We start from the raw sequence: 15,287 nt of genomic DNA, 5'->3' as shown, positions 1-15,287 counted from the left end.
TACCTGATGTACCATGGCTACAGCATATGGTTAAGTTCTTACCAAGAGAAATATTCTTTACCATGATGCCATTTGACTTCTCATCTTTTTTTAGCACTTGGACTTAAATGTATATTGGGAATAAATGGACAGAATAAATGGACAATAGGAAAAAAATGTATCTCAATGCTTAGAAGAAAGTTGTGCTTAGAAATCTGGAACTCAATCTAACAGTCTGCATCAAGGGGAAATGAAGTGGTACTTAAGATATTCATAGTAAAAGGGAAGAAGATACTTAAATAGATTAATTCAAAATTGGCAAATAAAGAACTGGCAAACCTTATGACATTTTCCCTGTCACCTTAAGAATGGAACATAATGTAATACACTTGAAAAACAGAATATAAGGAATACAAATGTCATAGTATCTTGGCATTCTACCACAGGTTTTGGCCGGTGTCAAAAGAATCATTTAGCAATAACAAAATTAGAAGGCTGAAACACAAGGTCCCCTGTGACAGTTAATATATGAACATCAAGTGGGCCAATAAAAACAATCAAATTCTTATTGTTTCAGGGTTGACAGTAATGGTCTAAAACCATATTCCTCATCAACATTTTAAAAAATTGGGGTGGGGGAGGCGGTACCGGGAAGACAGCTCAGGGGTAAGATTGCAAGATTTGCATGAGCAATGCCCTGAGTTCGATATATTGCCACATGATCCCTCTGAGCATCTCTGGAGTGACGCCAGTGACCCCAACACTGCTAGGTTTGAGCAGTGTCACATCACCCAGCCAGAGCATTGCTATCTTGCTAAACGGAACAAGTATGACTGGGGCTGGCAGCTGGGCCCCCTGAACACTGTCTCAGCACCCAAAATATTGTGTATCCATCCAAATAACTTTTTACTTGAGTAAGCCAGTACTTTCTTCTTACATAAACACGTTGAAAGCATATTATTCTCAGAACATTTACTTCTTTTTTTAAAATTGTTTTTGGTTTGATGGCCACACACAGTGGTGCTCAGAGGACCATATGGGATGTTGGGGATTGAAGCTGGGCCATGCGCAAGGCCCTCCTCCCCAGTGCCCCCCACCGTACTATCACTCCGGACCCTACATTTTGGTTTTAAATAGTAAAATGAGCCTGGAAAGTATGAAAAACACAATTTTAACATCTTTGGGGGAAGCTGTCTTCAAACAGATCCTCTCATATAAGGTGCTTTGAGTTCACTGGTTAACTTTTGGAAAGTAAATTCCATCTGACAGAAACAAGCAAGTCATACCTTTCTTAAGCTGGATATGAAGCTTCTTGCCTATTCTCTTTGTGTTATAACCACTGCTAATATTTGTACTAAACACGTTCTGTGGAGGTGGAGCTGGAGCCGTGGGCGGTTTCCCAAAGGGGTGCGTGCTCTGAGGTAGTAGTCGGGAATTCAGGTCTGTCTGCTCTGGTGGGTGGTTCAGTCTTGCTGCTCTCTGCAGAGCCTGGAGCCCTGAGCTATTCACACCCCTGTTATCAATATATTGGCTGTCAGGGCTGAAGCGGCTTGAATAGTAATTGTTCTTCTCACTTTGGGATAGTTGTTCATACTGCTCTTTATTTGCTGCAGGAACCACATGAAACCAAATGATGGGTGTACGCATGGCTTGGCGAAACATATGTTGTGCTCTGGGTTTGAGAAAGAATGGAAAATTAGCAAATTAAGACTGGCAGAAGAGAAGATATTATGAGCTTAATTAAGTATACTAATTAAGCAACAAGAACTGACAGACTTTGTTGAAATTGAAAAACAAAATTCTAGTTGCCCATTTATCAATCAAGTTTGCAAGCAGGATATAAGCAAGGTGCTTTTCAACAGACAAATTTCTTATTCTTTAAATGAATATGAAAAAATTACCTGGGAAAACATATAAAATACTACAATCTACTGTGAATTCTTTAAAGGGTCATGGTTTTAAACACAAAGGTACTATAGTATTATAGTTCCAGAAGAAATAGTAAAATATGATGCAAGATTGATAATACCTGAAGTAAATTTTTAAAAGTATCCAAGTTTATTACATGGGATCTATTTGAATCTAGGAACAAATAAATATATTTCAAAAGGTACTTAGAAAACTATGAACAGCAACTATCCAGTATGATCCAGTAAAAAATGATTTCAATGAGGATCCCAAATCTCAAGATACCCATGGGCCTCAATGACTCACATGTGCAGTGTTTGGCCATGGTGCTAACCTGGAAGCAGAAGCATCTCATGCTAATTTTCTAGCTGAGAGTACCAGAGAGTCCTGAGCACTTCTGTTTTAAAGGAAGTGAACCAATTTTTATCTACTTAATTGAACAGGAACTTGTATCAGGATAAAGGAAAAATGAATATGCAGCGGTTCTTCTGCCTAGTTATACTGAGAAGAGTTCTGTGTGACAACTTGAAATATGAGTTAAGGTATAATAAAAAATAGCACACTGGTCAATTTTCCAAAAGGTGAACGAGAAAGTAGCAAAACTGTAAAGCCTAAATTAGGTCCGTAATATTTTCAGAAGCACTACATCAGTCACAGGGCATTCTGAAATATAGTCTAATGGCAGCAATTACCTGGAGTTTGATTAAAATTTTAAAAGCTAGATAATGGCAGAAAATACTCTTCTTTAGTCCACAGAGAGAGAGAGAGAGAGAGAGAGAGAGAGAGAGAGAGAGAGAGAGAGAGAGAGAGGGAGATCACAGGCATGTTGTTTAAAGCATTTCAACCGACTGCACTCTGTCATGCCTAAAGCAAGAAAGGACAGCCGAGCAGCCACTACACACTTACTGTTCAAATCTTCTATTTCGAAGGTCGCCATCATTAATTCTGACAATGCAATCATTCTCATGAAAAAGGTTTTCTTGTTCAGCTTTACCACCTTTCTCCAATCGTTTTACTAATAACCCCAGGGTTCTGGAACATTAAGAATGCAAATCATTAAACGTGTAATATTTCTACCATGGAAAAGCCCTACTGCTTTAATGCCAGTATTCTATTTACAAAGACTTCCTTAGGAAAGGGACATATGAAATCATTATTAATACATTATAAAATAACACCATCACAAAACTCACAATCATATAAATGATGTGTGAAAATGGATACTTTCAATAAATACAGAAATTGTTTCTGGCTTGTCAATATGTTTCTGAAGTAAACCACCTACTTCAACTCTATGCTCAAAATGTTTCAAACAGCACTCGTCCGATGGTTCAGTGGATTTCACAGTGCGGAACATGGATAAGCATGTATTTGCAAACAGCTTTGCCAGTGTTCTGTGGTGGACCCCTGTCTTTGCATGTGACTAAAGGTAACCTCAGTATACTTGAGAAAGAAAATTGAGAGGATTTCAAAAAGAATTTCCCTACTTAGCATCTAAATTTGATGTTAAATAATGACCTAAATGCTACAAGTTAGGTTCTGCAAAAGCAAGGGATTTGATGTCATTATTCATTCCCATTTGAAGAAAAACAGAAGCCAATGGCAAATTTAATGATAGTAACCATTCATCTCTTCATTGTGAATTAAAACTATGGGCAGTAAAGCCAGGAAGAACTTTATAGAAAAACAGCAAAAATTACTGACATCCTTGGTCAGACAACACTAGCTTTTTGAAAGAATAATGTTTTATATTTCACAGGAAAAATCGTGAATGCTCTAAATAATCACCATATATGAAGATAAATTTTCATTTAGTTCTGATATTATTTATTGACGGTTAACACAAATTCTACAAGATGTTAGAGATTTTATGAATTTATTTTTGGCTTACCCTCACTTGCATCTTCCTTTAGAATCCTACTATTTAGAGACAAGCAATGCTGCATAAATTAGGATAGGGTAGCTTCTAATCTCTGTTTTCTAACACAATTCTCAGTATTCTAAATACACTGTCTAGTAAAATTATATTTCAAGAGATAGCTATGGTTAACGAATGTTATGTGTGCTATGATCATTTGTTTCCTTTTGATTGTTACTTGTGTAACATACCCAATTCTATGACTGCACTATAAGATCCTGGGGAAAAAAGAAGCTTAGATTCAGCAATAGTACTCAAGCACTTAAATGGTGCGAAGGACTTGATAACTAAAGGAGGAAAATGAGCTTTTTATTTTATATAATCTTTGTACAAAGAAGAACATAAGTAAGACAAAATTTAGAGTCAGATTTTAGTTCTCTTGGTTTGCAACCGCCAGTTGGCCCATAGACCTGTGCTGCTTCACAGGCGTGAAATGGTTGAAAGCCACTTCCTAACAAAGTGGATATGGGCAGTTTATGGGGGGGCTTGGACAGATGCTGATCTGCAAAGCTAAAAGGCTTGAAAACTAGGGCTAAAGAGATAGTGACAGTGCAGTGGGTAAGCTGCTTGCCTTGCACCCAAACTGGGTTGAAACCCCAGCATGCCATATGAGACTCTGAGCACTGCTAGGAGTAATTCCGTAGTCTAGAGCCAGGAGCAGTAACCCCTTCACATTGTTGGGTGTGACCCAAAGCCTTAACATACACAAACGGCTGAAAACCACTGATGACTTTCAAATTTCAACTGAGATGAATTGAAACAAAATTGAAGAAACACTGTTTTTCTACTTTTTATTTTAGATTTCAACCTTGCCTCCTGAAGATTTATAGTTTCTGCCTTGATTTCATTCAAACTTTGATTATGAAATGTAGTAAAAAGTCATGGTGTTTGACAAGGGTCAAGTTGACCACTTTAAACAGTAAGATCAAATAATGCTTAAATTCCATTTTGTGTTTTAGCACCTGAAGATTATTAGTACCTACAAGTGTAATACTCATTAGTTACAAGTCACTGATGAACACAGTTACACTTAGGTGATTTTTTTCAGTTTCTTAATATCACATAGTGGAACTAAAACAAATAGGAAATACCTTTTAGTTCAAAACCAGGAGAACAAAGACACATTCACATAGCAGCATAAAAAACTGAGTCCTTTGGAACAAAAAGAGCCTATAATATGCCATACCAAGAATTTTTTGCTTAGGTGTAATTGTGCCCACAATCTATTTTGATATACTTCCCAGTTGTGCTTGTTTTTATCTTCAATTGAAAAAAAAATTCTACCAGGAAAATCTATTAATAAATTGATATATTCATGATTTGGTTGAATGAGAAAAATTACTAGAGAAATGAATTAAAACAAAGTCATAATACTAGCTCAATATCATCAATTTTGATTATCAACACTCAGTTTTATTTTTCAAAAATAATCATATGATAATCATGAATGTAAGGGTATACCTCTTGCTAAAAACCGCTTCTATAAATCAACCTTTTTTAAGTGCAAGTATTTGGTGTCTGCAATAAAAATAAGGCCTACCAAGTGTCACTCCAGCTAATTAATTAGTTCTTAATGGGTGAACTCATGAGCAATTTCTCATATGTTTGCAACATTTCTGCAATCTAAAGAGACTAACAATTATTATGTTTTTGTTTTTCTGCATTCAAAATGTTGCTATTCTAAAATAGCATGCAGAATATCTTTATAGAAAAAGAGATCTATTTACTTGATCTACAGATATAAACTAAGTTTAATTAAAATTATTTGCCAATTAACTTGTGCTGATGATTTGTTTAAATTCACAAAATTATCACTGACAGAGTATTTTGACAGAGTTCTTTATTTGACAGTCTAATATAGCTTGAAAATATATTATTTAATCATACTATAAGTACTGGGGCTGGAGCGATAGCACAGCAGTAGCGCGTTTGCCTTGTAGGTAGCTGGCCCGGCCCGGCTGAACCGGGTTCGATTACTGATGTATATACACCTAGATAATCACTTTTCCTTTTGAAAACGTACTTCCTCCCTGATGGACAACACTAAAAAAATAATTCAAGTTTGAAAATAATGAAGTTTTGTCTCATTCAACAGACTCAGAGGCACTGAATGTCTCATTTTTCATGTAAATCCTTAAAAGAGCATAAAAATCAGTAGTTATAACCTGCAATAAATGTTTATATTACAAATCATAGATATCCTTTCATTAATATGAAAGAACATAAGTTTACTGAATAAGAATTTTAAAAGCAACTATGTTAAAAGAATGGCAAAAATCTCAGAATTCATTTTATTCATTTTAGAAACCACAATTTATGTGGATTAGGGAAAGACGGGTAGAGGAGAACAAGAAGAATTTTACCCTGAGTGACACAGCAAGTGATCAGGGAATCAACAGAACAAACTGAATTAAGAAGTTAGTAGCCTGCTGATTTCTAAGTACTTGACCACACTTTTAGAATCATTCTCACAAAAAGAATGGATTAATTTAAAAGTAAAGTGGTACAATCTGCAAAATTATCTCATTTGCTTCACTAGGTATAAATGATTACAAAAGGAATGGGAATGAACTATCAAAAAACCTCACAAGAAAATTGAATTGATAACATAACAGCTAGACTGAGAATGAAAAGTACCCTCTAAAGGGAAATCAACATCAAGTAATACAGGTACTTTTAGCTTCCTGAAAAATGTGTGGGCAAGCACACATTTCCACGTTTTTTTTCCCTTCAATTTAAAAGCAACTCAAAGTGCATGATTCAAAAACAAAATTTAGGTATGTATTTTGAAATTCACCCAGTATATGGAATTTGTACTAATATAATAGAGTTAAATACCTGTGCTGTGTTCCCTGTTTTATTAAAAAAAAAAAATTGAAGATAATGAAGATGAGAACATTTTAGCATGTCAATGCACTGGAAAAGCAATAGTTTTTATTTTTGGAAGTCTACCATAATTCCTTATTAGCACAACTATGTTCTATCAGAAGAAGCCAATTAGCCAAAAAACCAAAAGAAAAGAGAAGTAAAAAGAAATTGGGGCGAGACCTTGTTTGGGAAGAGTCAAAGTACAACCACTCCACCCTGCTCATTCAGGATGGGCAAGGAAAATCTTGGTGCACTCAGAAGGGTCTCAGACAAATTCACTGGTATAAATAACTATAGAGCTTAGGGGAATGTGCAAAAGAACCTTCTTTTCATCCCATATGAATCTATCATCAACTCTACTTAGAAAATACTTTAAGAAAGTATCTTCAAGCAAAAGATATTCTATTCTTCCTTGGTAAATGGATCAATCTCAAAAATGCCTACATGATTTTTGTTTCCTGTACTTTTCGAAATTAGATGAATGTTGGGCAGAATGAGGAATCAATATCAACTCTATATAATTATCACTTCTGAATATTTTCCTAATATGCACAGACATTTCCTTCAAGCATTTCCTCTCAGCTTTTGAACAAGGTTTCTTACCCTCTACCTCTACCCCCCCCAAAAAAAAAGGAAAAAAGAAAAAAGGATAGGGTACCAGAATATAGTCACAGAAAGTAAGCCATTGAAATGCTGTATCTTTGTACATGATTTTGGATGCATAATTAGAAATTTAACTGCTTAGATTATATTAAGGATTGCACCACTACATTTTTACAAGGTTCATTAGCCTAATTATACACTTAATTAAAACAAACTCAGTCACACATGCTAACATTTTCAATTCTAAGTATAAATTACAACCAATGATAAAACTGAAAATAAGTAACAAATGTTTTATTGACATCTAAATTGGTTGAGCAAATCTGAGTTTCGCTTTGATAATGTAAACTCCCACTACTGCACCCAGCTGTATGGAAATGATCATAATTCATCTTAATAAAAGCTGACACAGAATAAACACCAGAACTGGAGAGAAGGCAGAGTATAAACGGGGAGAATGGGTTCCCATGAATAAGAATTGCTCGACTCTCAGAGTAGGAACACGAGGGGCTGGTAGATACCTACATTCACTCCTGAGAACAGTCACCACTATGGCAGAAAGAAACTGGAGGAAGTCTGAAGAATTTTTACTAAAACCCTAAAACTTAAAAATTGTTTTAATTAAAAAACTTGAATGATAAAAAGTAAACTAAGTGGTGCAAAAATAATAGAGGAAATTTTCACATTAGAGCAAAAATAAGTATCTTACAACTACATTTAAAAAAGCAGGACTTTAAATTTGAAGTATACATTTTAGAAATGTATAAATTAAAGTATGTATTATGATCTTTATCTCAAATAAATGTCTGCAGCTGAGGATGTACAATAAAATTTTTTCATACAAAAGTCAACAGATGCAGTAAACAGTTACACTGTGTTCTTTACAAAGCAGTGAAATTAAAATTGAGTGTCATTCACAAGCACATTTATTGAAGGTGATATTCAATTTAAAAGGTCTTCAATGAACTGAAATGTATAGTTAACAAATAAAGCTTTACTGAACTGACTGGTGACATGAAATTCAAATTGTTTGTAATTCATCAATATTTGCATCAAAATCACTAAATATGTATTTATCAAGATTCTCCTACAGCAGTAAATTCTAGCATAGAAAATTCATCAATTACCCCTACAATATGGACCAAGCAGTGCCCACCTAGATCAACAAAACTTCAAGTAATACAGAATGAAAGTGTGAGACACATACCAGAAAGACAAAAGATAAAATCTAGTTGCCAGCTGCCATACCAACTCCTTCACTGAAGGTGTATTACAACATTTCCTTAGTTAAACCACACAAATCAATGGCATGTTCCAACACTCAAAAACTGAGAGTATATGTATTAAATTGCCCAAGAAAACAATTCACTGTAACAGAGCTAGGTTCCATCCCACATAGCTCTTGACTCAAAACTTAGATTGCTCCTAACAAAATTTCTCTGTGAAAAACACAAAGACTTACTATATTGTCAAGTTAGTTGCTGTGTGAGTTGCAGCTATACAGAAAAGCAACGTATACCAAATAAAAATGTTTCCTTAAAGAAAATAAACTTTTAAATTATCTGTTTATTATAGAGCAAAGAAGTGTAAAAATATAGGTTTGATGTACTAAAGATGTAAAATACTTATGATTATATAAATCTGAGCAAAAGAAGGCAAGCTCAGATTTTGACTGAAAAATTATGTAGCTGGTTATGATACTACTTAAATTTTCAGAGATGTTTGCTAACAACTCATAGATGCATATTAAAAGCATACAAGCCCCAGTTTTTGATAAACAATTCAATATGTACATGAAGAAAAGAGAAAAATATTAAACTTTAGTCACTTTCCATTAAAATATATCAGGGTAAAAGAAAAAAGTATATATATACATATTTTATAATAAAAATTACATATATATATTTTCCAGTAAGATCATTTATTTCAACTCTTAAACATAAATATGAGATATTCTTTTACATGCGATTTTTTTCTGCTATCAGTCAAGATACCAGAATTTATGTCCAGTAATATCAGTAAGGAAATAAGCCTATATGTTAAAAAAAGATCAAGACAAGAATTCATGAAAGTAGCAGTTGAAGAGTTTTGTGGTTGCTCTTCAACATGTATGCTAAACATTAAATGCAAGACGTTAAAGATAGAGAAAAAAAAAGGCTCAGTACATATTTTTCATGCAAGAGGCATAGACAGATTCATCTCCAGGACCTCCTGGTTTCCCAAGCACTGCTAGAGTGGTCCCTGAGCACAGAGCTGGAAGAAGACCCCAACCACCATCAACTGTGGCCTGTAAACTAAAATTTCAATTAACAAAATGAATCAGACAAATCAAATGATGATAAGTCTATAAAAATCAATAGGCAGAGCATTCCAACAGGAGATAGCAACAGAAACACACACATAGGCATGCACTTCTTCCTAGAGACTGTTTTACTAATTGTTTAAGACATTTCATGTTTTCTTTAGTCTCATGATTGACAATCAGATTTAGAAAGAGTTCTGGGAGTATATATCACTAAATGGAGGGTGTTCAATTATTATTTTTTATTTCACAACCTCCTGGCAATTTCTCTGAGAGAGGGGTGTGTATTGGTGGGGAATGGATACAACCAGTAAGAAGAAATTTTAGACTCTTTTTATTCCCTAATAATATAAACTGAAACATAAAAGAAGTCTGAGATATGAAAAGTACTAGAATGTAAACTCTGTAACAAAAAGGCATTTGTTTAGCAGAGCTGGCACATTAAAGTGCCCAGAAAAAAAAATCCTCCCTCTATGATACTAAATAAAACTTTATTGGTACATAAACACCTCCTTCTTTTTGTATCATGAATAGCTGCCTTTATACCACCATGACAGAACTGGGATATTTCTAAACAAATCTTCTGGCTCAACAATGTCAAAAGACTGAATATTTGAAGCTATGTACAAAGTTTTTGCCCATCCCTTATGTAAAGTATACAAACTAAGAACAGCATATGGCAAACAAACAACAAAAACAACAAACCCAACTACTACTTAAATAAATTACAAAACACAAAACTACTATATGCACAAGAAAACATAATAAAAAGGAAACTTCTTGAAGGTAAAAAGAAAAAATAAAAAAGTATACATGGAATGGGAAACGTCCATTATAGACAGAACAGATTAACATTGTGATTTATTAAGAATAACACACGATAGCCATATTTATTTCTGCAAGGGAAATATTTAGAATATCTACTATTTATTAGTCTGTGATATCTAAGTAGAAATATAAAAATTTTATTATTTTTAATAGTGTTGTCGTTGTTGTTCTCACACCCTAAAGTACTGAGGTGTTATTCTTTTTATTTTTTAATTTTTATTAGTGAAACACCATGATGTACAGTTGTAGACTTACAAATTTTTATGCTTGGGTTTCAATTATACAATGATCAAATGGCCATTCCTCCACCAGTACCCATTCTCCACCACCACGGGTCCCAGTATCCCTCCCACCCCCCTAACCCCCCCCCCCCCCCCAGCCAACCCTGCCTCTGTGGCAGGGCATTCCCTTTTGTTCTCTCTCTCCTTTTGGGTGTGGTGGTTTGCAAAAGAGGCATTGAGTGGCAATCATGTTGGGTCTATAGTCTACTTTCAGCATGCTTCTCCCATCCTGGGAGGATCCTCCCAACACCCTTTATTTGGTGCTCCCTCCTCCCTTTTCCTGAGCTGCCTTTTCCTGAGCTCCCTTTTCCCCTAGCATGTGTGTTCTTGGTGATCCCTGGGAATGAATGCATGGGTGACTATAAGCAAAGCCAAGGATAAAAGCTGGACGGACTCATGACAATCACTTTAACCCCTATGCTAACTCTCTACACTCCTCCACATTTTTAAATCATATTTTGACAAACTTACACAATACACCCATTATTTATTGAATGCTTATGTGCCTTCTGATAAGGTTATGTGCCTTCCAACACATTCTGATTCATTTGTCTCATTTCTCAAAAAATCTTATCCATTTGTATGTAACACACTCCTTTTATTTTTTTTCCTTTAATTCCTCTATATTTGTTGCGACCTTTAAGCAGGGCACTGCATTTCCATGGACAAACTCAGCTGAGCTCTAACAGCTTAAGAACACGCCGAGGGAGCTGGGAACTGAGCACTACTCTGAACGGTGCTCTTCTTTGGATGTTACACACTCCTTTTAAATTTTCTTTTCTTAGGGTTTGTCATAGTATACAGAAGCAGTCAATAATCTGACTGCAAAGACCATATGGGCATGTGAATACCTTTGTTCTGGTACACAGGATAGGTCTTTTAATATATATTTCTCACTTAGAATTTATTTTCATAAAAATTTTATAATTTTAGAGGCTGAAGAGGTGTCATTCAATAGAAGAGCACATGTCCCGCCTGTACCAAGCCCTTTGTTCTATACAAAGGACCAGTGAAACCACGTGTTATGATCCCTGAGTAACTGATGCGGCCCCAGGTAGCACTAGGTGAGATTCCCTGGCAGTACCACCACAATTATGTTATTATTTTAATGTTCAAATCCTACGTCATTATCTTGTTTCTCAAATATCAAATGTTATAGCATAACTGCACTCCTATGCAATCAGAGATTTTCAGAAGAATTTAACAACTTTTTCAAGTCAGTGTATTCTATTTCTCCTACAGCAATGCCATAGCTAAAATGGGATAGATACAGAATCATTTGTTCCCCTGCTGTGTGAACTTTACAAAGCAATACCTGTTGATGAGGTCCAGAAAAACAAAAAAATGTATAAAATATTAAATGGTTTTTCTGTCAAAAGGAAATGACAATTTTCATGGCATAACCTTTTCTGAAAATAGTGAGTTTTTTTATTTAAATAAAAAGGTTATATTTGACATTTAAATCAGGAGGAAAAGAAATGATATGTGTGAAGTCAAAACTGATTTCAAGGTAATGATGAATAAATAGTTCTGTAGAGAACTTAGTTCACTTTTAGAATAAACTGCAAGGTGAAGAGGAAGAAAAAAGTTGTCAGGAAGGCAACACTGGCTTCTGAATGCATCGATGTGGATCCTTCTCCACATACTTGATAGAATAAAAGCCACAAGCCAATTATCACAATGCACCAAAAGAAAAAAATCCATCCCATTAGAAAAATTACCCTCTGTACAAAGGCCTGGCAAAATTTTATTTTAATAGAGTGGTATTCATATGTTTTTAAATCCAGTTACATACACGTTCATAATAAAGTGGCTTAAATTTTTCTATAATGTTAGCCACATTTTCCCTATTTTCCTAGATTATATTGCATAAGTGATAAAGTCTTCATTTTGCTTCTTCTCTTTACAAGATATAATTCTTGTTCTCCATTGTTCTTAGGTTCTTTGCCTTTGGAAATTGGAGTCAGAAAGCCATACTGACATGTATGTGCCACTTTATAAAAATAAGTATTCAGTAAGTGTTATTCAATTAGTTATACCTCCAAAATTGAGACAGCCCAAGTATGATTGGAATTTTGTACAAGGGAAGTTATTCTTGGAAAATTTCAACTTACATCCTATGAATATGTATTCTTATATTCCCACTAGAAATATGTATAATTTCTTCACGAGTTCCACTTAATTTCTTCCTTTCTGCTGTACTGAACTGCTTAATTTACCCTTGCAGCCACTACAGAGTTGATGCAGTTTCCTTTAAAAGCTGTCATCACATTTAAAGTTATCAAACGTGACAAGGCAGCTCAGTTACCTGCATCAGGCAATCCTTCCCCTAGCAGTTCATAGAACACCTATTGTATATAAATATACCAACATCTACCACATAATTGTAATTATGTGACTTCTTGTCTTTCCACCATGTTGAATAAAAATTCCCAAAGAAAGAGGATGCCCTGTTCATCTTTGTTTCCTAGCACTAAAACAGGAAATTTTATGTGATAAATGCTTAGAAACATTTTGTATGAATAAGATATCTCTTAAAATAATTAAGAAAACAAGGGATTTCTTGGGATCCTGACTACAGATATCTATATTTCTGAACAGTCCACCTGCTTTTTCTCTCCCAAGGTCAATTGAATTGTGAAGAACCTTAATATCAAGTTCAAAAGAAACTTAAAAATGCAACAGAGGTGCTTGTGGGGAGAGCAAAATATTTCCCTTCTATTTCCAACATGAAAACTGATGTTTTCAGTTTTCAGAAGGGTTTCAGAAGTATTGGATTTTCCTATTCTCTTTGTCCCTTGCATAGGGAAACTGCACAAGTCTTCTTCACCAAGTGCCAAATCAACAGGGATTAAAAATGACACAGCTATAAAACTATTTCTCCTAAAAAGAATACTTGTAAAGTAGAATGTGCTCAGTATGTTGAAACTAAATGCCATGGTAACCAGTAACTGTGTTGGATTTTATGAAATGCCTTGCATTGAATTAATCATAAACAGTAGGTTTATTATTCTATCTTATTCATCTTTTGCTTCAGGCTTTTTATCTATTTATTTTATCCTAATATTCCTTCACACTGAGGTAGGAAATGTACAATAAATGACAGAAAATAACATGTTTGTAATTGAAATGCTGTTTCAAAGCTGGCATATACACAATTAAATTTCATTTGTAATGAGTTACATTCCACAGGCCATTAAAACAATATTAATGTTGGGAAGCTATAATCCATGCAGTTTTGTTCTTAGGCATGAAAAAAATTTAATTCTTTGAGAAAGAACAAATCTTAAAGGGAATCTTAAAGGAAAAAAAAATCTTAAAGAAAAAAAGACAATGACCAGTTTGAAATGGGCAATTGTATTTAATTAAAAATTCTTTGAGGAAATTCTGATAATTATCCACAGCCAAAAAAATTTTTTTAAAAAAGATGAAATGAAGGCACATGCCTTGAGTGTGGCTAACCAAAGTACAATCTCTGTACCAAGTGGTCTTCTCAATACTATGGTGAACATTCCTGTAAGCCCTCCCAAGCCCTTCTTGGGTAGCCACGTCATCCTTCTCCCTACTACCACCAAAAAAGGACGGGAATGGAAGGTAGCAATGAGAGCAGTCCTAGCTCTGTAAATTTAACATACTCCAAAATTCAAGGTGACTATAACATCCTGTGATAGAGCACTAATGTTAAAGCCTCATTCTCTACAGAATTCTAGATCTCAACTCCTAGACATTCCAGGAAGTACATGCACTTCAACTGGCTACACCAAACTATATGAAGAGTGAAGGTAACTGTTCAAATGCTAATTTAAAAATCACTGTCACTGTCCTCCCATTGTTCATCTATTTGCCCAAGCTGGCCCAGTAATGTCTCCATCCTGAGACTTGTTACTGTGTTTGGCATATCGAATAAATCACGGGTAGCTTGCCAGGCTTTGCCTTGCGGGTAAGATACTCTCGGTAGCTTGCCGGGCTCTCCGAGAGGAGCAGAGGAATCGAAAGTGGGTCAACCAGGTCGGCTGCATGCAAGGCAAACACCCTACCTGCTGTGCTATCACTCCAACCCAATTTAAAAATATTCTATTAGAAATATTTAAGTAGAACATTTAATTATATTTATAATTGATATTCTGTCCTTTCCAACATAGTAGATGTTTGCAACAGTTTGGTAATGGATCCATAAATTATATTTTTGGTTTTTAGTAGATATTCCAACTCTGCCAATTTCCCAAATCTAATCAAAATTAAAAAACAACAATAATAAAATGAATAACATAACTTTTAAAAAGAAGCTAAATAATTTCTAAATATATTTGTTAGGTAATTTTTTTTTTGCTTTTTTGGGTCACACCCAGCTATACTCAGGGGTTACACCTGGCTCTGCACTCAGGAATCACTCCTGGCGGTGTGATGGGACCATATGGGATGCTGGAAATCAAACCCGAGTCGGCTGCGTGCAGGGCAAACGCCCTACCCACTGTGCTATTTATTGCTCCAGCCCCACTGTTAGGTAATCTTAAATGGGTAAATATATAAATTTCTTTTTTAACAGACTTAACTTCAAGGTAAGGACAGCACAGCTCATCTTAATAAGGTACTCCATCAA

At 34.9% G+C, this 15,287-nt stretch overlaps 1 protein-coding gene across 18 annotated transcripts in view; it reads right to left on the bottom strand.

The window, feature by feature from the left end:
- The window catches only part of PARD3 (par-3 family cell polarity regulator), a 668,633-nt gene that overhangs the window by 286,789 nt on the left and 366,557 nt on the right, over positions 1-15,287 (bottom strand). For all 18 annotated transcript variants that reach the window (XM_056131187.1, XM_056131203.1, XM_056131194.1 and 15 more), the window contains 2 exons: positions 2,794-2,919; positions 1,266-1,651 (listed from right to left, as the gene is read on the bottom strand). In XM_056131187.1, coding sequence (XP_055987162.1) covers positions 1,266-1,651; positions 2,794-2,919 — 512 coding nt within the window. The remainder of the gene's footprint in view (positions 1-1,265; positions 1,652-2,793; positions 2,920-15,287) is intronic.

The sequence above is a fragment of the Sorex fumeus genome, unplaced genomic scaffold (genome assembly GCF_029834395.1).
Source record: "Sorex fumeus unplaced genomic scaffold, SorFum_2.1 ptg000007l, whole genome shotgun sequence".
NCBI lineage: Eukaryota > Metazoa > Chordata > Mammalia > Eulipotyphla > Soricidae > Sorex > Sorex fumeus.
Note: the sequence above shows the minus strand (reverse complement) of the source record. Positions and strands in the feature narration are given on the sequence as shown.